The sequence below is a fragment of the Penicillium rubens genome (genome assembly GCF_028828025.1).
Source record: "Penicillium rubens strain IBT 27055 chromosome Unknown utg000002l_segment0_segment0, whole genome shotgun sequence".
NCBI lineage: Eukaryota > Fungi > Ascomycota > Eurotiomycetes > Eurotiales > Aspergillaceae > Penicillium > Penicillium rubens.
In genome coordinates, this window is record NW_026890600.1 from 8726610 (window position 1) to 8747006 (window position 20397).

The 20397-nt window shown below is 52.4% G+C and overlaps 7 protein-coding genes across 7 annotated transcripts; 3 read left to right on the forward strand and 4 right to left on the reverse strand.

Annotated features, from left to right (window-relative positions):
* Positions 1-399: 399 nt before the first annotated feature.
* On the forward strand, positions 400-1694 carry N7525_005739 (uncharacterized protein; the record flags this gene model as incomplete). The annotated part of the gene is made up of 5 exons (XM_061213497.1): positions 400-415; positions 473-802; positions 854-963; positions 1018-1150; positions 1270-1694. 5 exons carry the CDS (start codon positions 400-402, stop codon positions 1692-1694), a joined length of 1014 nt encoding a protein of 337 aa, XP_061070518.1.
* An 874-nt stretch (positions 1695-2568) lies between these two features.
* Positions 2569-4323, forward strand: N7525_005740 (uncharacterized protein; the record flags this gene model as incomplete). Its single annotated transcript, XM_002564472.2, has 1 exon — positions 2569-4323. One exon carries the CDS (start codon positions 2569-2571, stop codon positions 4321-4323), a length of 1755 nt encoding a protein of 584 aa, XP_002564518.2.
* Positions 4324-4617: 294 nt separating this feature from the next.
* Positions 4618-5680, forward strand: dscB (the record flags this gene model as incomplete). The annotated part of the gene is made up of 2 exons (XM_061213498.1): positions 4618-4884; positions 5015-5680. The coding sequence occupies 2 exons, from the start codon at positions 4618-4620 to the stop codon at positions 5678-5680; spliced, it is 933 nt and encodes a 310-aa protein (XP_061070519.1).
* Positions 5681-6066: 386 nt separating this feature from the next.
* N7525_005742 (putative PHD finger domain protein (Ing1)) lies at positions 6067-8111 on the reverse strand (the record flags this gene model as incomplete). The annotated part of the gene is made up of 4 exons (XM_061213499.1): positions 6067-6133; positions 6189-6925; positions 6978-7630; positions 7704-8111. The coding sequence occupies 4 exons, from the start codon at positions 8109-8111 to the stop codon at positions 6075-6077; spliced, it is 1857 nt and encodes a 618-aa protein (XP_061070520.1). The 3' UTR covers positions 6067-6074.
* Positions 8112-8791: 680 nt separating this feature from the next.
* On the reverse strand, positions 8792-12145 carry kgd1 (alpha-ketoglutarate dehydrogenase KGD1; the record flags this gene model as incomplete). Its single annotated transcript, XM_002564469.1, has 3 exons — positions 8792-9707; positions 9763-11807; positions 11924-12145. The coding sequence occupies 3 exons, from the start codon at positions 12143-12145 to the stop codon at positions 8792-8794; spliced, it is 3183 nt and encodes a 1060-aa protein (XP_002564515.1).
* Positions 12146-12932: 787 nt separating this feature from the next.
* N7525_005744 (uncharacterized protein) lies at positions 12933-15923 on the reverse strand (the record flags this gene model as incomplete). Its single annotated transcript, XM_002564468.1, has 1 exon — positions 12933-15923. One exon carries the CDS (start codon positions 15921-15923, stop codon positions 12933-12935), a length of 2991 nt encoding a protein of 996 aa, XP_002564514.1.
* A 588-nt stretch (positions 15924-16511) lies between these two features.
* N7525_005745 (uncharacterized protein) lies at positions 16512-19118 on the reverse strand (the record flags this gene model as incomplete). Its single annotated transcript, XM_002564467.1, has 1 exon — positions 16512-19118. One exon carries the CDS (start codon positions 19116-19118, stop codon positions 16512-16514), a length of 2607 nt encoding a protein of 868 aa, XP_002564513.1.
* Between the last annotated feature and the right edge of the window lie 1279 nt (positions 19119-20397).

A 20397-nucleotide genomic window follows, 5' to 3' on the forward strand; every position in this document is an offset into this window, starting at 1 on the left:
TTCTCTCATATCACTGGCTTCATATGGCGTTACTGTATCTATCTGGATCTTTGCTACTCTGCTCATAAATACCTATTTAGTCTCTACTCCATCTTTTTATAAGCTGTTTCGTAGACTCGGTCTGACATAGCCTGCCTGCCTCGTCGCTATACGTACCATTTTTCCTCTGCCGCCGCTTTTAGTGAGAGCACTCAGAGTCAGGCTCACTGAGTAAGTACCACTGCGGTCCCAAATAGGCAACTAACCTGGCGACAAACTTCCTGACCTCTTGTCCCCTCTCCTCATCATCACCTCTCTCTTCATCAGCTATCTCAGTCTCAAATCTCCTTGGCTAACTCTTTTGCCTTCTCGACCACCGCGCTGAACTGCAGTCTGCCACTACTCGCCTTGGCTCTATCGATGGAATGCTCGGGTGGTAAGTCGTGTTTCCCGTACCAAGTTCACCAAGAAAATCCGATTTAATCCAATCAAGAGTACCTCTACAAATTTCTCAAGGCACTGAAGTCCCAATCGGAAAATGAAGCATCCCAAAGACTCTGGGTTGAGTCACTCCTCTCCACCGTCCACTTCCAAGTGACGAAGGGACACATGCTCGAGCCATCACCCCTAGACGTCCAATCTCGCTTTGGTTCTTCTTACATGGGTGTATGTGGCAGTTCTACTAGGGCTCGCGAACATGGACATGGTGAACGTTCTTTTTGGTACGGGGCAGAGGACAAGAGCATCAATTTCCTGGCTGTGATGCGACCCTCAAATGTTTTGAGTACCAAGGCAATCAGCTCAGAGATGATAAGGCTTACGGGTGAGCTTTGTACCATGGCATTGCACTTCCGTCATTACTAACTAGCCATAGGTGTGATCCGTACCGGCCAGAGGCGTCTGAAGAAAGAGGGCCGCATTGCATATGCACTTGCAACAGATGGTGATCTCTTCAGGTTCTTTCGCATGAGAGAGGAGGGCCAGGCATGTATACTAAGATGCATATAGGAGATTACCTGGTGCTAATGATATACATAGACGGCTGAAACACAATGCTGGACCGGAAAATACCACGAAGATACCATTGCGATCCTCATGTCGATCTTTGATGATGCTTTGGCTCCGCCTGGTGCTTGTATGACGTCCCCTACAGCACGGGAAGTAATCACCGGTAAGAATTCATTTCGACTTGCAGGTTGTGGACGAGCTGCCTTTGCTAGGCCCCGATCTCACAGACGAAGTGCAAATCACCAAAGTACTTATGAACCGATACTGACAAAGATTATGAAGAAGAAGAAAACCGCAGAGATCAGAAACGTATACACGCAATGGCTGTACGCGTGGGCGTGAGCGTGTATATGGATGTGATACAGAAACTGCCGAACCCGCTCAGCAATGAAGCGGAAGAAAGGACTCTCAACCTAATCAGGGTGGTGATACTTAGAGCGATAGCGAGGCCTGGCAAGGTGACGCAGGCAGGCTATTGCGATAATGGCTTTCCTGGTTATGGGCCGGTAGTGATGAGGAACTTCGCCGCTGGGCTAAAGAAAGTGCTGGAGGAGGTTGACTTTGTGGACTACAACTACAACCACAACCAAAAAGTGCTCAAGGATGCACTTCGGAAGGCAATTCTGAAGGAAGCCAGGCCCATGTTTGAGGAGATACTCATCGAGGTGCGCAAAAAGAAGTTGGAGAAGTTTTTCAAGTACGGGTAGGATATCTGCCTGGACTTGCAGCGTCGATTGAAAACGGTCTACCTGAATCTATGGGCCAACCTGGGAACAGATCTGTGTTGCAGTTGATTAGTATGTCTGAAGCATCTTGTTTTTTTGTAAACTATCAACCAATATTCTCTTTCCCTTGGTAGTTCTTGCCGTATTTCCTCACTCCATCTTTTATTCTTGAGTATAAGCCATTGTTATGTATCTATATCCACTCACGTTGTTTACAGAAACTCTCGCCTGAGAGAGCTTTGGCACATTGGTCACTATTGTTTCTACGTGTGGCCACAAATCCAACTTGCCAAAATCAAGCCAAACAAATAGATAAGAGAACAAAATTAAGCATAAATTCAAAAGGTCCTTCTCATGTTCACATAGACTAAACCTGACAAATGAAACTGTAGCTCCATTCACTTAGGGCTTGGCTGCCAGGTGACGCTTGGCAAAACGTCAAACGTCATGTGATGAACCGCAGAAGAGCCGCATTACTCGTTATTGGTTTCACCTCTGCACGCCCTGTCATCACGAAGGTCTCAGACCCTCCTTGCTAACTTCCGCCCTTGGGGAATTGCTCATCCCGATGGGTGGATGCGTTATCGCCTTTGAAGACAGTGCAAGCTGTCAAGACACGCGACGATGTCACCGAGGGGAGCGGCCTCTTACAAGAAGAAAGATGGGACCATAGCTATATCTGCAGATGAGAAGTCAGTCTCATGGAGTCCTGCAGTTGCAGGGGCTGGGAACATGATCACAATTCCCGTGGTCAACATAACTAGTACGCAGTGACTCCAAGGCCGTGTATTTGTCTCTTTGCTGACTCGCGCGACTGCCAGATCTACAGCAGACCCCAGCCTCGAATCCGAAAGTGATGCTCAAAATTTTTGCCCAAGCTCCCGATGCGCCTCCCGATAGTACCCCCGATCAATATGTCTTTCAGTTCACGGCTGGAGCAGACGCCCGCCCGCAGGCCGATGTCATCAAAGACACATTGAGTGCTCGGATCAATTCAGCGAAGTCGGCCACACCATCCCAGACGCCGGGGCCTAGAGGTGGTTCCGAGGGTCTGTCAGCTGCAATGGCGATTGCGAATGCTGTGACATCCGCGGGGACGTCGAAGAGTCCTTTGGACGACGAGAATAAGCTTCGGTCCGACATAGAGCTGCAGCAGTCGTTATTAAGATCCGATTCAAATCTGCAGCGGATGTTTTTCGAGGGCTTGCACACAAAACCGGAAGCCTTGTCGTCCGGATCATTCGTTTCACAGTTCTGGTCAACACGACTGCATTTACTGCGAGCGCACGCAATCGAACAGGGCCAAATCCGTGGCTCATATAATGTGCTATCATCACTTAAGCCTCGAGTCGAGGATAACGTGACACGATTGAATATCAGCAAAGAGCAAATCCAGCTCATCTTCTCACAACACCCACTGGTTAAACGCGTGTATGATGAGAATGTGCCGAAACTCAGCGAGCAACAGTTCTGGTCACGGTTCTTCCAGAGTCGGCTGTTCAAAAAGCTGCGCGGAGAGCGCATTACGGAGGCCGACGCAACCGACGCCGTGCTGGACAAATACCTCCGAACGGATGAGGGCGCTAAGCCGGACCGGGACACAAATATCCATCACTTCTTGGATCTGGCTGGCAATGAACTAAACCACAGTCAGCGTCGCGGAAACCGACCTGAACTAGATATGAGACCATCTGGCGTCGACAAAGTGCCCATTATCCGGACACTGAACAGTCTTAGTGAAAAGATCATGGCCAATGTGGCTCCGGCCGACGGTGATATGAGTGCGCCGATAGGCATCAACGAAGAGGCATGGAAAAAGCTCCAGCTGCAGGACCTTCGCGGAGAAGAAGCGCAAAGTCGCATCACTTTAAACATCCGTGATCAAAGTCGGTTCTTCACTCATGGCCAGGAGGAGGATAAAACCAAGCAATTTGCGAAACAAGATCCGGACCAGCTTCTTCAGACCCTCCGTGCGGAGATCAATCAAAATCTCCCGTCGCAGGGTAATACACAACTGCGCAAGTTGGTGGACCCGGGCGATGATGAAGACGAGGAGATGGAGGATGCACCTGCTAGCCGCCGACCTGTCGGATCATCTGCCGCTCTGCATGATGCATTCTCTCAGCTCTTGGAAGCACTGCGCGTGCGTCGTGCGCAGATGACCGAGCGAGCAGCATCAGAAACATATGGGCTGTCGATGGCGCTCTTTGACCGCTTGACATTGACACACGCCACAACCACGGAGTTCCTGCACCAGTTCTGGCAGGCGTTTCTATCGGGGAACCCCGACCGCGCTGGGGAGGTCGCGTCCCTAGCGGAGTCTCTTCAGCGAGCAAGAGAGCGTATTGAGGCTGTTGCTAATGACGCAGAGGCTGAGCGGAAGGTCGAAGTCGACCGGCTAAAGAAGCAGGCTCGTGATGTCTACGAGAGCACCGGGCGAAAATTGCGTGTCAACTTAGAAGGCGTGGAGGGTGGCCAGAAGGTTGTGAACCAACTTCTTGGTCCGACGCTTCATGCACTGGAGGTCGCATCGACTCGATATCAAAGAGAATTGGCCGAACAGAAAAGTAAAGAAGCGGCCATAGCTAGTCAAGAGATGGCAGGGACATAGAAGGAAACAACTCTGGCGTTTGATACTGGGGCATAGGGTGTATAATATGATACTACAAGAGCTTCAATGTGTGACTCGTACGGATAATCCGATATCCCATTAATCTACATATAAATTGGCATATAAAATGACATAATGTAGAGACCAAAGTCGGCATGCCGATCTTCCCCGGACTTCGGGAATTTCGTGCCATCTGTCCCCTCAGCTGCACTGAACTTCCTCCAACTCTCCCCCAACCCGGATGACCCTCGAGCCAGAATCACACTAAACAAGAGAAACACAAGGGGCCTCAAGATGCTCACCTCCGGCCTCACAAATGCGCCCCTCACCAAATCCCTCCTCATCTACACGATCGCCTCATCGATCGCCCTCTCCCTCTTCGACATAAAACACCTCGCCGTGATCTATGTATCGCCTCATATCTGGCCCTATGCCCAGTTCTGGCGTGCATTGGCGTGGCAAGTTGCCGGCTTCACCAATTCCACCGAGGCCCTTTTTGCCGCCATGCTAGTCTACCATCTACGGGTTGTCGAACGCGCGTGGGGGAAGCGGAAGATGGCGGTTAGTCTTTTTTCATTTTATTGTCCTCGCTCCTGCAGACACGCATAGAAACATGCAACGAAGGAACAGAGAAGCTGGAGACTTCCGTAAATCTGGAACCCGATTGCTAACATGATCCTGCTTGCCATAGACCTTCCTACTCACCACACTACCCTATACAACTCTCCTCCCGCCAATTCTCCTCGCCCTCCTAATCCGCCCTCTATCCCTAAACAACCTCAATTACCTCCCCTCCGGCCCAACAGCGACCATCTTCGCTCTGCTGGCGCAGTACCACGCCACTATCCCATACACCTACCGCTACCGCATCGGGTCAACATCCTCCTCCCCCGCAGCAAACACGAACAATACCAGCAATGATTCCTCCGATACCACACAGCCACAACCACAGCCAAAACCCCAACCACCAAGCCTATCCCTCCTCCTCTCCGACAAATCAACCACCTATATCGTCGCCGCCCAGCTAGCCCTCTCCCAGTTCCCCGCCATGCTCCTCCCGTCAGCCGTGGGCTGGGTCGTCGGCGTAGCCTGGCGCGCGGAGCTGCTACCGGGTCTGTCCCCGGCTAGCACTGGCTTCCGCATTCCGGCTTGGGTGGTTGGCGAGCAGGAGCGGAGGGGTGGTCCGGACTCTGGGTCTGGTGGCGCGGAGAGAGAAAGGTATGAGGATCTACGACGGAGATTGGAGGGTGAGGTTGCTTCGGCTTCGGGGTTGGAGGGGTCTGGTGCGCAGGCTCAGAGACGTGCAAATAGTGCTGAGGCTGGCGCGTTTGTTAATCGGTTGACTCGTGATTGGTAGAGTATCTTGTTTCTTTGATTGAGCTATGCAAGGCTGGTTGGTCATGTCTATCTGGTATAGATGTACTGCGGATGGGATGGATCATAGGGTTATCTGGGCGCTATTAGACATAGCCTGTTTTCAAAGGCCTATCTTCATACTTTCATTCTCGATCAATTCATGAGCACATGTGGTATCCCCCTGTGCAATTCTCGCCTTTAATTCGTACATACAATACTGCAATACTCTGTGTTTAAAGAGATAGGTACTAATGGACGAAAAGTCAGACAATATCCTCAAATGAATCAAGTCTGTAATACCAACTAGCAAGGCCGTATCTACGCCAGAGTATGTGCCAACTGAAAACACCACATAACGCCATATCATCAACGTCTATGACCTTGAAGGGGGCATATTACCGCCCATTGCGACTCCGTCTCATATTTTCCTTGCACTCGTTACAATACCATTTAACTAATAGAAACTGTTAGCAATCTGGACGATCTCAACAAGGCAAGGAAACTCTTACCATTCTTCCCAGGCGGTTTCGTCAAGCCCACACACGACAGATGGAACCATTCACGCGGACAGGCGTCATTATCGCAAGCCACCATTTCGCCGAAACTGATTTCATTACAGTAACAGTAGCGCGGCTCACCCTCCTCGTCTTCGTCATCGCCTTCATGAAGCGACTCGTCGTCAGAGGGTATTGCAGGCTGCGGGATGGGCTTCTTCTGAGTTCGTTTGGTAGAAGCTGGGTCTCGACTTCGCGTGGGTCGTGCATGTTGACTGGGCTCGGTAAATGCGGGGAGAATGGGGGTTGATGTCTTGGAATTGCGTCCCTTGGTCGTCTCGACCTCGACGGAACCGGCTTTTCCATCCAGATCCTCACGCTTGGATCCCGCTGGTACAGACGTTCTACCGTTGGTCTCGCCTTCATAGTCACGGTGTGTATCTGCGAGTTCGTATTTGACGGGCCCGTCCCGGGTTGTAGACCTGGAGTCGGCAATTTTGTCTGTGTAGGGGATATGGTTAATTGGGAATTCCGGGAGGGGTGGTTGAAGCGGCATACTGTTGCTGGGAAGGTTTGAAGCCGATGATGATGGCCGCGCGCGCGGATTGCTTGGTCCAGAATTCTGCTGCGCTCGTGACGACTGTGGCCTTGATGTGTTGGGTCCCGGACTGGCAGCACCCCTTGGGCCATTGAATGTTCCAATCAAAGGCGAAGGAGCCAGAACGGGCGATGCAGCATTGGAAGCGTTGGCCCTAGAATAAAGTCAGTCGGATGCAGTAGTGAGCGCAGCGAAATGAAACGTACTTCTTGCGGGCAGCAGCGGCCTGATTGGGGGCGCGAGACCGCTTCTTCTCTGCCGGGTCTTTATTCGCAGCTCTCTGGCTCGTAGCGCCGCTAGCGGAGCGCTCCATCGGAACACTAGTGTCTACCGGTACTGGTCGTTCCACCTTCCGACGCTTGGGTGCTGCGTTCGGGTCAGCCGCATGGTCTCCACCTCGAGATTTCGCGTTGTTGGTCTTGCGGGCGCCCGAGCTGCGTGTATCCTCATAGTCCGCGTCGGGCTGTGCCCGACGTTGCTTCCGTGCCAGAACAGCATCGCGCCGCGCCTCGCTGCGACTAGCAGCTTCGGCTTCTTGAAGCACGTGCGACAGATCCTGTCTTTGCGCTACTGCTTCCCGGCGCGGGCGTTCGTTAGTCGCTGCCTTCGCGGTACTCTTGTTGGAGTACGCCCAGTGTGTCAGACTGCCTAGACGAGCCTCCTCGCTGATCTCGCCTGCAATGTATGGGAACACCGTATCCAGTCGGACAACTTGGCGATCTAATTCCTCGTTCGCGTTCGAAATGACGTGGTTCTTCTCATCGGCGGTCATCATCAGGTCCGAGAGACTTTGACGTACACGATCGAAGAGAAGCCGACGGTTTTTGCTCTCGGGCGATTCCGACGACTGAGATAGCTCCTGATGCAAGAGAGGTTATGTTATCAGTAAATGTTGAAAGTAGACAGTTAGACAAATCGCGGGCAGAACTCACCTTGGGCAAAACATCCTCCCGAATCACACCCTCAATAATAGGCGCCGGGTGGGGAGGATGGGGAACGGGCTGCGACTCGGAGGAGAACTGGAGTAACTGCAGTAAATTTTCCTCGAGAGCCCACGCCTTCGCATCAACTTCCTTGAGAAGAGAGTTGTGGCGACGGAACTCGCGAGGAAGCGCTGTTATCGCATCAGTAAAATGCGTGAGCGCAGGGTAAAAGCCGTGGGGAACAGGGGGCGTGGAAGGAATTTCAGCTGTTGAGCCGCGGCCGAACGCGAAGGACGACCGTCCGATCGTTTTGGAGGTTCGAGACGGGTTTGTACGTGTCTGACGGGCAGACTGTCGGATTCCTTGGCCCGGGGGATTATTGACTGACGATGAAACGGCGGACATGGTGAATGGCATCGTCTAGACTAGGAGCTGCGCCGCTGGAGGAGGGTTGAGGTGAGCCTACCTCGATTGAGGAGGAAATAGTAAGTTTCGAAGAACCAATGGTGTTCGGAGATGATCTGGGACCATGTAAAATAGTCAACAACTCGAGTAGCAACAGAAGGGCATCGATGCAGGAGAAGCTGCTGCTGGGAAGTTTGAGTGCGGAGAAGAGTGATTGGCAATCGGATCAGGTGAGATTGCTGCCTGCGGCACCAATCAGGCACCAATTGCTGAATCACTCCAGCACGCGGGTGACGTCATACCAGGAACAATGTCCAGGTGTTGCATACAGTACACACAGTTCATGTAGCTACGGAGAATTAGAACAAAATACGCGGAAAACATAGTGTAGGTCTTCAAAAGTCAAGGATTCTTTGTATTTTACATATAGAATGGATTCTAGGTATAGACGAGGGACCTTACATTAGGACAACCAAAAGACTGTCCTGGCATAGCCTATGACTATGAACCTAGGACACATCGAAACACACAAAGGAAATCAGTACAATAAAAGAGGTAGTACAACAAGGAATTACACGCTAGGTTCTAAGGAAACCGATGAATATATGACACCCAACTCACTGGAAGCGTCAGTGCAAGATCCCAAGTATCTCATCAACAACAAAGGTCGAATCAAATCTCTAGGAAGGCGCTTACTCGCCCTTCAGGTGATCCTGGTGAATGGAGAAAGCTTCCTCCAGGAAGTCTTGCTCCTCCTTGAGGTGGACGGCCTTGAGACCAGTGGCGACGGAAGCGCTGCCAGCGCGACCAGCGTACAGGACATGGCGGCGGTTGTGGTGCTCGGTAGCGTTCAGCAGGCTTTCAATACGGGGCTGGGCATAGGACCAGGCACCGGCGTTGAGGGGCTCCTCCTGGCACCAGACGATATCCTTAGCGTTGGGGTAGCTGTCCAGGTTCTCCTTCAGCTGAGCCCAAGGGAAGGGGTGCAGCTGCTCAATACGGGTGATAGCAGTGTTGCGGATACCGTTGGCCTCGCGGTGCTTAGTCAAGGCGGCGTAGACCTGTCCGGAGCACAGGATGACGCGCTCGATGTCCTTAGGAGCTTCGATAGCGGTGCCGTGGCCCTGGTCGGGGATGATCCACTGGAAGTGGGAGTCCTCGGCCGTCAGTTCCTCGATGTCAGAGCGGGCAAGGGGGTGACGCAGCAAAGACTTGGAGAAGAAGAGGACGAGAGGCTTGCGGAACTGGCGGTGGATCTGGCGACGGAGGATGTGGAACAGGTTGGCAGGGGTGGTCATGCAGGCAATCTGCATGTTGCAGTCCTGGTGCTGACGGTCCAGCTTGTCAGCCTCGGGGTACGAACGGGGCTCTTCGTTGCAAAGCTGGAGCCAACGCTCCATACGTCCGGAAGAGTGCTCAGGACCCTGGCCATCATAACCGTGGGGCAGAGACACAACCAGACCGGAACGCTGCAGCCACTTGGATTCACCGGAGGCGATGAACTGATCAATGATACACTGAGCGTTGTTGGCGAAGTCACCGAACTGAGCTTCCCACATCACCAGAGCGTTGGGGGAGGTCAGAGAGTAACCGTACTCGAAGCCGAGACTAGATTGTCTGTTAGAATCGTCGTTACACAAGAAGTTTCAAAACAAAAACCTACCAACCAAACTCACTCAGGGAGGAGTTAGAGATGACGAAGCTGCCCTGGTTGTCACGGACGTGCTTCAGGGGGGTGTAAGTGCGCTCAGTCTGCTGGTCGTGGAGGACGGCGTGGCGCTGAGAGAAGGTACCACGCTCAACATCCTGACCGGAAACACGGACGTGGTATCCCTCGTCAACGAGAGAACCGAAAGCGAGAGCCTCAGCAGTGGCCCAATCGATGTTCTTGCCCTCATCGACGGCCTTCTTGCGTCCGGCCAGGATACGCTTGAGGTTACGGTGGAGCTCGAAGCCCTCGGGAACACCGGTACCGGAGATCTTGTCAGCAATGTGCTGCAGGGACTTGGCAGGAACGGCGGTAGGCAGGTGAGGCAGGACCTCATTGGCCAGCTCCTTGGGAGACTTGAAGTTGTTCCAGGCGGAAGTCAGCCACTCCTTTCCGGTGGGCTGGTAGTCCTTGCTGCGGTCGAAGCTGTCGCCGAGCATTCCCCAGACCCACTTCTTGTGCTCATCAATGTCCTCCTTAGTGAAGGTACCCTCAGCAATCAGCTTCTCGACGTACTTGTCAAGCTGAGCCTTCTGCTCGGCAATGCGCTTGTACATCAGGGGCTGGGTGAACGAAGGCTGGTCAGTCTCGTTGTGACCCTGCTTACGGTAGCAGACCATGTCAATGACAACGTCACGCTTGAACTCGGCACGCCAGTCAGCAGCGACCTGGCAGACGTAGTTGACAGCCTCAGCATCGTCGGCGTTCACGTGGAAGACGGGAGCGTCGATGGACTTGGCAATGTCGGAACAGTAGGGGGTAGACCGGGAGTAACGGGGATCAGTGGTGAAACCAATCTGGTTGTTCACGACAAGGTGGATGGTACCACCGGTCGAGTAGGCCGGAAGAGAGTGGAATCCCATGGTCTCATAGACAACACCCTGGCCAGCAAAGGCAGCATCACCGTGCAGCAGAACACCCATAGCGGAGTCGTAGTTGGTCTCGTCGTTGTTGTAGTGCTGGATGGCCCGAGTCTTTCCAAGAACAACGGGGTCCTCAGCCTCGAGGTGAGAGGGGTTGGCAACCAGAGACAGCTGCACCCGCTTACCGGAGGGAGTAGGGCGCTCGAAGTTCATACCCAAGTGGTACTTGACATCGCCGGAGCCCTCATCGGAAGGCTCAGTGGAACCGGCAAACTCGCTGAAGATGGACTCATTGGGCTTGCGGACAACGTTGGACAGAACATTAAGACGACCACGGTGAGGCATACCAATGACGATGTCCTTGATGCCGTAGTCAACGCTACGATCGATCAGGGCCTTCATACCAGGGACCAAGGTCTCGCAACCCTCCAGACCGAAACGCTTGTCGTTGGGGAACTTGGTAGCGAGGAAGGACTCGAAGCTGGAAGACCAAATCAGACGGTCAAGGATGCGGCGCTTGTCGTCAACCGAGTAGTTGTAAGGTTGAGGGATCTCGAAGCGGTCACGGATCCACTCGCAGGGCTTGCGGTCGGGAATGTGAATGTACTCGACACCGTAAGAGCCGCAGTAGATCTTCTCGCAGGCGGCGATGATCTCGCGCAGGGTCATCTTCTTGCGGGATTCGGTGATGAAACGGGGTAAGATACCGGGTCCAAGGGCAAACTCCTGGTCCAAGTCACGCTCGGTGAAACCGTAGTGGTCCAACTCGAGCTCCTTGGGCTTGTCGTAGCCAAAGGCCTCAGCCTCTCCGCGAATGCCGAGAGGGTCGATCTTGGCCTTGTGGTGACCGCGGGCCTGGTAGGCGCGGCAGAGCAGCTGAACCTTCAAGTGGTTCGTCACGTCAGCGCCAGCGGCGAGTCCCTGGCCGGGCATGTCTTGGGGGACACCACCGGTAGGGGTGGGGACGAGGGTAGGAGGAGGAGTGAAGGCCTGGGAGATAGGCATCTTACCCTCCTCCATGTTCTTGAAGTAAGTCTGCCACGAGATGTGCACACTCGAGGCATCGTTCTTCCATGCCATGTACATCTCATCGATGTAGTTGGCGGTGCTACCAGTAAGGAAAGAATCGTTGGGGTCCTGTTCACGTAATGGCGAGATCGCGCCGTCGCATTAGTCGAATGCCCGTTTGTTTATTTGAATTTTCGGGAACCCAGATCGGATCGCTACCGATTCTGATGATTTTTGTTGCTTACCACTCCTTGGCTGGGGCCCTCCGCGGGGGCCGCGTAGGACCGAGCACCGTTGAAAGCACGGTCGACAACAGCAAGAGGCCGACGGGCGGTCATGCTGAAGCCGGAGCTTTTTGAAGCGCTGCGAGCGCTAGTGGCGAGGTGGAATGAGCGCCGGGATGATGAAGCGGTCGCACCACGCAGCATACCGCTGTTGGTGGCCTTCAAGGCAGTGTTTCGAAACATTGCGGGATTTTTCTTGGATCAAGGTCCAACGAAGTTTTCGAGAAAAAAGGGAATTGGAAGATAGTAGTTCGAGATTCTGGCCAAATCAGACGTTAAAGAGGCAGATTCACTGCATGCTATACTGTCAGCCTGATATTGCCATGTTGTCCCTGCAGGTAGCAAACCGGAATACAGAGGAAAGGAAGAGGCGTCAAGGTACACGTACGAATTAAATCACAGAGCAGGTGTCGACTAGTATTGCCGTAGCACCTGTATAGAATCGGGACTCATCAGAGAGCTTAAAGGCTCTAGATAAGAAAACAAAGTGTGGAGGTTAGAGGAAAAATGAAGCGAAAGAGTCAAGGAAGCTGAGAATGACGGGTGTCACGGCATGAGGCTGGTGCGCTGACTCAGCCCCTATAGCCGGGCCGGGCTAAGGCGCCAGTGCAGGACGCAGGACGCAGGACCTCGGGAGACCCGAACAAGTTGCTCTCCACAAGAAACCGGCTAAAGCTTTCGGGCTGGTTTGCGGGAGTTTTCGGCCCAATGGGAACTAAAATGTATTACTATTAATCATGGATCTCCCTCAATTCCCTCATTTACCAATGCCAAGTCCTGTTTTTGATGAGATCTGCTTCGAATCTGAAAAATGTCTCATCAGATTACGATCTGTATTAACATTAACCATCTAAAACTATAAAACTATAGAACAATAATTCATGAAATCGTGACATTGCAAAATCGCCACACAAAGAGCATATGCAGAGAAATAATAGATCATTATATCCACTCAGGGAAATCGGGCATATTACAAGACATTGAGTCGCTGAGGTCCGCTGGTTGGAATTTCTTCAGAATCAGGCCGCCCCGACAACGGCGAAGCAGTACGCGTGTGGCTATCATCATGGAAAGAAGCGACACCGTTTGAGGCCCCCTCACCGGAGCTGAAAGGCCTTGGTTCTGATACTGTTGGGCTTGCTTCAGCGCCATTCAAGCTTGCACGGTGAGAGGGCGAGATTGTATGTGGCGGTGAACTACCTGCAGTGCTGCGCAGGCTACCATTGCTTCCACCCCAGGCTCCCCGACGTAGCTTCAGGAGTGCGCTCAGCGACATTTCATCGTCAAGATTACCCATGTCAACCAGCTGCGCCAGTCCAGGGCTCGCTAGAGCTGAATTTGGATGAGTACCCCCGTGGGCCTTGACCGAGATCATGGAGTTGCGTGTGCTCCATTCACTTTTTTCAGTGATAGGGGTCAAGCTGGGCTCCTGAAATTTGCCACGGCTACTGTGGTTCCGTGTGATGCCTTCGACTCGCCGCGGGCCAAAGTATCCGCCGTTAGTTAGCTCAGAGGCGCCAGTGCCATCTGCCTGTGCGTAGAAGCCGAACTCTTGGCCGTAGAAGCCATCGTCATCGTTCTCAAGAGCTTCGGCGTTAGCGGCAGCAACGATTGCATCGTCGAAGTACGCATCGTCATTATCATCGTAGAACTGATCATCGTAGACCTGAGTATCGAAAACGTCTTCAAAGGCCATGGCATCCGCAGCTTGGGTGATCCGGCTGTCATCGGAAACTAGACCCGGTTGCGAGTCTATTGTCTGCGATGTTTGGGCTGCACTCTCTTGCCCCTGGGATCGTTCGCTCGTGCTGAAAGTGCGCTCAAAGCGCCCACTATAAGATGCTTCATTGGCTGCAAAAGCTAAAGCATTGTGTAAGATGTCGAGATTTTGCTCTGTGAGCACACCAGCACCATGGGCACGGACAGGGCCCATATTTGGTATTGGCTCGCCGAGGGGACCACGCTTGACGGATCCTGTGGCACGATAGTCACTGGCCACACTAGGCATGTGCTGCAGTCCTTGGCTTCCCCTTTCTGCCACGGGGCTTTCCTTGCCTAGTGAAGAGTCGTCCTCATCAGGGTCCGCACTGTCCGTCGCCAAAGGTGCTGCAGGGGCAACGACCCGTTTTCGTTCGTATAAATGACTGTTTACATCATCAAAAATAGATTCATCAAATCCACCATCTTGATTATTGACATCGAGATCACCGAAATCGCCATCATCAAAATAAAGATCATCATCGTCGTCAAGGATTTGGGTCGGTTGTTTTGTTATAGGGGCCTGGGGAATGATTGCTGTCGCATCAGTTGTGGCACCTAGGGATGGTTGTTGATCTGGGATTTGTTGGCTGGGGCCATCGTCTAATTGTGTGGCCTCGGAGGTGAGGTGAGAGGTGTTTGTGGGCTCTGGCGGTGCAGCAGTGACCGGGCTGGCAACTACAGGTGACAATCCCGGAATAGCCCAGGACTTGGGCTCGTTGATGTTTCTCGAAACAGAGAAATCATCGAAGTCATCGTCATCGGCATCTGCATTGACGCCGGGGATCTTCTCTTCCAGGCCATCCAAATCGTCCATCATGTCATCATCGAAGTCCTCGTCGAAGTCGTCAAAATAACCATCCTCCATTCTGCGAGAAGCCTCCTTGGCCTTATGCTTCTCTTCCAGCATCTTCTCTTGCGTAGATGATTCCACTCCGCTCATATCGAAGCTGAATCGAGAGGCATTGCTCTTGAGATGTCTCGGCAATGCCGAGGGATTAAAGGGTACATTAGGGATAGTATCTTGGTCTTGGGGTTGTTGAGGATGAGCATGGGAAACTGCTTTAGGTGGGCTTGGAGGTTGCTCTGCCCCAGGCTCAAGCTGCTCCGGAGCATCTATAGTTCTTTCTGGTAGATGAGAAGGCAAGTTCCGCGCAAAGACCGGCAATGAGCTATCATAACCAGGCTGTGACTGGCCTGTCAGAAGTGAAGACTGAAGATAACCCTTGTTTTCCACCTGTAGAACATTCTGGTCCTCAAAATGTTCCTTGAAAACAGGCGAGTGGTCACTGTGCCGTTTTATCTGGTCATTCCAGCTGGCTGCACGAGGTTGACTGGGGATTTGCGGAGGTGAAGTATCCTGCCCATTCACACCTGTATCCGGCTGGGTAGCTGAAATATTCCGGCGAGGCCGTGGCGCGGAGAAGTCGTGGATGATCTTTCCACGAATTCTGGGATCATAGTCATCTGGCATAGCAGGAACATCCCGGTTCTTGATCTTGATATCTTCTGTCCGGGAGCCAATCACCTGCGAGGAGCGCCTGCGCGCAAGAAGGGACATCGGATTCAAGAGATGGAGCATCGCCTTGCCCGACTTATGATGTGTCTGGTCTACGGGCACACCATCCATCTTGAAATCCTTCTGTGGCATTGTTTGTTTATCCGGCGAATCGTCCGGTGAGCTTCTGAACCGGAAATGACCTGACCCTGTCGGAGCAGTTGGCGATCGTTTCTGCTTGGCAAATGAACGTCGAAAGGGCGAACTTGATTTGAAATTCGAGTCTGCGTCTCCTTGATCGGCCCGTCGACCGGTCACAGACAGTTGAGAATTGTTCGACTGGGATGTAAACTGTTCTTCCCCGGAGTCGCCGGGGCTGGAATGAGGACGATTTTCTCTTTCAAATGCCGGGGATGGGACAGCCAGGGTGATTGAGGAGGATAGCGGCGCGACCGATGAGCTGATGTTGAGCTTGGAAGTATCGATGTCCAGCGGTGACTCGTTGGAGGGGCCATCGGGTGAGGAGTGACTGTCGAAGGTAGTGGTGAGAGTCGGTGTATCCGGGATCTGACGAAGCTGAGGAGGACTGCTAATCGGGCTTCCATTCGCTCCTTTGACAGGTGAGGGCGCGGGGATTGAAGCAGGCGACGCGGACGAACGTCGATGGTCTCGGCGCCAATACGAGAAGACAGTAGACGGTGGCATGGCAGTTGGGGCCCTCACGCCAAATCGAGTCGCGATGATTAAGAAGGGGCGTAATATTCCATTGCAGTCATCAACTGCACGTGCTGGGTGTTGAACAAAGACGCTGTCATATATAGACAACGACCCGTGGGGGACGCAGAACCCACCCGTGGGCTTTCAAGGTTCGTAAGCTTCGGGCTCCTGTAAGCCTACTGACGAAAGGGGTAGATCAACAATCCATAGTAAATATTGCAGCAAAGATATCGATTTTTATGTCGATTTATATAGAAGAGAAAAAGATCAAAGTAACGCGCGGCTAAGAGTGACGTTACACCAATCTGGCCTGCTGGAGTGTCTGGGCCTTTCTGCAATATCAAGTCACATTCTTGCCCCTACTTGCTTTTGGTCTTTGGACTCTTTGCCTATGTTGTAGATAGACCATAACCCCTTAGAAATGTATGCGCTACTTCCTCTATAAATCGTACAGCTATGCTACATAGATATCCTTCCAGGAAAAAATAAATCAGAAAAATGACACGCTCAAAACGACCATATGCTATGCTAACAGACAAAACATATAAGCAAAAAATTAATTCATTGATGGCGCTTTCAACGAATGCTTTGCCTCCAGCGGTTGATCACCTCGGTTTTGACCGGGCCAGGGGTTTCTGCCATACTTGGAGCATAGCCCACGCCATTCGTGCCCATCATCGCAGGGCCCATAGGATACCCATATTGCTGTGCCATCGGGTATCCTGCAGGTGTCGGGTATCCCATTTGTGTTGGGAATTGTTGCATAGACATCCGGTTCCCATACTGGGACATGGTGGCAGGCCGCTGATTGAAAACACCATGCGACGACTGGCGAGCAAGGTGGGAGGGACGACCCTGTGTAAGCGCGGCCATGCTCCGGCGCATTCGCGGGTTCTTTGGGGAGCCGGATTGGGCAGCGGCCTCCTTCTGAAGGCGACTGCGTCGTTGTGCGAGTGTCTCTTCCTCGTCGGGGGCGGTGACTTCTTGGGCGGCTTTGGGCGCAATTCCAGCCCGGCTATCAATTTCGGCCATCAAGTCGCTGGCGAATTTGCTGTCCGAGCGGTTATGTCCCTTCAACCGTTGGAGACGCTCGGCAAGGGTCTCTATCTCTGTCTCTTCCTCACTCTCGGCGGTCGGCTCAGGAACATGCGCCGGGGGCTCTGCTGCATACACTGTAGCAGGCCGTTGCTCCGGCTGCGGGATCGGCTCACCCCGCAGCCTGGCACGCCGTGAGCTCAGAGGCTCATTTTCTTCTTGTTGTCGCTTGGCTAACAACCCCAAAGGTCGATCATCATTTTCGGCACCGGCTTTCTCGGGGTACAACATAGCCAGGGGAACGTCTTCGTCTTCGTCCCGGCCTTCCCAGGCCAAAGCGACAGGGCGCTGCCGCCGTTTATCACTTTGTTTTTGGACCATCTCGTCCATTTCTAGTAGAGTGGTCTGCATGCCTTGGAAAGGCACAGGCACAGCCGTCCGGCGTCTGTGCTTCAACTCATGTTTCCGCAACTCCAATTCAGCGATGAGCGTATTCGGTGGACCAATGTAATCCAATTCCCCGTCTTCCTCGTCCTCTTCGTCTTCGTCTTCAGATTGTTCATCACTTTCGGCATCAGTGCCTTCCGACCCACGTTCACGACCATGCTCATCATGATCTCTATCCGTGTCATTCCCGGCTTCCGACCCACGTCGCGAAGCGACGGGGGCCCCGTCCTCGTCTACATTATTAGTGCTATAAGTATGGCCAATCATGGCTCGCGAAATACGATTTGCCTTTTGCCCTGTCAGATCCTTTGTCAGGGTCTTGCGTTTTGATTTGTAGATGAACCCGCCAACCTGACCAGCATAAGGGTGATCAGTGAAAGCCGAAACGGGTGCATTCGCAGAGGCGTCCAAAATGCTCTCCAGCGTAGCAACGGCAGACTCTTGTTCAACCTCGATCTGGAGTGATGTACTTGGTTGATCAAAGAAAACACTCGCACGGAGATGCGGTGGTATTGCCGACTTGCGTTTATCGTTATTGCTATCGCGTGGATCTGTCTGATCGGCGTCAGGTAGCACAGCGGTTGACTTTCTATCCTCAGCGGCGATGGCGCCTGCAAGCTGTGTCCGACGTTTATCCCGGTCCATGTTTGACTTGCGCGACAACTTCGGTGGTAGATTCAACATGCGTGGGACAGGGGCAGGATAAAACACCATGTTCTCTCCTGCTTGCGGCTGTTTGTAATGTTCCGGCTTGCGGGCGAGCGGCGGCTGCTCCAGGGATACCTGGCGACCCGGTTCTAAGGGTGTGAAATGGACGCCATCAAAGTCGGTGAATAATGTCCGCGCCTGCTGGTAGGTATCGTTCGATGCGACCGAGGCCCGGCGCTCCAACTCCGCCTCTGCGGGAACTCCTTGCGGAACGTATTGATCGTAGTGGTAATCGCTCTGGGTATTGAAAAGAGGTTGTGACGGTGGTAGATTAGGGAGCCCGGGAAATTCATCAACTTCATGCTCACGCTCATCAAGTGCAGGCTCGGAGAGCTGAGCAAGGCGCGCCCCTGATACGGAGCGCTGGCGCGCGGGGGACATATTCGATCCGTGGGCGGAGGAAACTGTCCTTGCCGGGGAGAATGCACCATTCCGGTGAATGATTGAATTAGACGCGGAACTGACTGAGCGTCGCTTTTGTTCTTGGTCGATGCGACGGATTTCGCTTTCAATGTCCGCCGAGCACGAGCTCAGCTGCTCCGCGCTTTGTTCCAACCGCGTTACATTTCCTTTGTAGGCTCCTTGTATGGACTGCAAATCCGGGGTAGGGTGACTGAGAGGTACGGAAGCCTCGCTGCATGCGCTGTGGATCGGAGGCTCGGGAGGAGAATGTCGCGCGACAGTCGTATTGAGAGGTGGAATACGGAGGCTATTGGATCGCTCTTCGGGGGAAGGATCGGCGTCGTAGTCATCGTCCTCCACCACATCGTAGCTGGTAGAAGTCATAGAGCGGATCATCGAACCTAACTGATTGAAACTGGGGTTGTCCGTGGTTTTGGCCGCTTCTAGGTGGCTTCCTCCTCCGATATGATCGGTATCAAGCGGCAGCTGCTCAAATACATGTCCATGAGCAGGTGAGGGGGTGCGTGACGCAGAAGCGGAAGAAATAGAAGCCACCTCATGGTCAACTTGAGCGACGGCATTGTACGCCATAATATAGGTTTTGAATCACCGACTATCCATCCATTCAGACCAGTTCGAATCGATAGAGTGGGTTTCAGGATCAAAGGGACTCGGAATAACAGGGATGCCAGACAAAGAAAACCTGGAGGGATGAAAAGAAAAAGCCAGGGAAAGTCTTAATTTCGCAAGTTCGCTGTCGTACAATAATTTGCCCTGGAATGTCTGAAACTAAAGCTATCTTAATGCTAATTATATCGTAATTTTAATCTCCTAACCCCAAAACACATTGGAAAACAAGGAATGAAAGCACTAAGCCACTTACGGGGGCTTTGCGTTCACCTGGGCAAGTCTTAGGCCAGTCACCATCTTTTGCTGGGTTTGACTCTCCACTCGGGTCGAGAGGTCTTGGCATCTTGGCATTTTTGTATATCCACGATATAAGGAATACTCTCAAGGAATATGAGGTCTTGGGGAAATCCCATCGAATATACTAACACTCTCACTACTTCTGCTTTGCCTCGTTGCTTTTCTGTACACTTCCCGGTAACATACATAGAATGGCTCAGATAGGCAATACCGAGGTGTTTACATTTGGGCTGCAGTACTTGACCACCCCGGACCAATCAGGCCATCAGCAGATATCGTGGCCTCAGTTGTTTTGCCATGGCTGTACTCTGCCTTTCTAGGAACTGACTAATAGAAATACCTCAATTGGCGCTCAAGACTCGAAATGGTCGCGTGACCTATGTGATGTCAAACAGTAACCTACATATGTAGGTGTATGTACCAGATTTTAGGCCGCGGATACGAATTTCCCGATCGGGGTAATCACGGTCACGTGCCCATTGGTTGACCATAGGGTAACCTCTGGTGTAGGTATTTACCGGTACCTTCAAGTACATGTGTATACATAATTACCAATTTTGGACCTTCTGTTTTCAAGTTGTATCTCCCCTCCGTTCTATGACATGATTACGATCCCATTGCATGCTCATGTTACTGTTAATCGAGAAAGTGGAAATCAATTGACCACAGCGGGGCTATGGCAAACAGTGTGTATCACGATTTTGCGGGCTCAAGTATCCGGTCCCCTATCACTATTTGTTGTAGTTCAGAGGTATATGTTGTATTTTATTATATATGGAAATATGAGGTAATATATAGAACACGGAGCCAAGTTAATTGAAAATCAACTTGGTTGTCTGTATAGACAACTCGGGATTTATGCCGATGGTGCGGCTTGGTCTCTGATCTACACCAGCCTCATATCACAACAACGATCGGATTTCATATTCTGGGACATGACAGA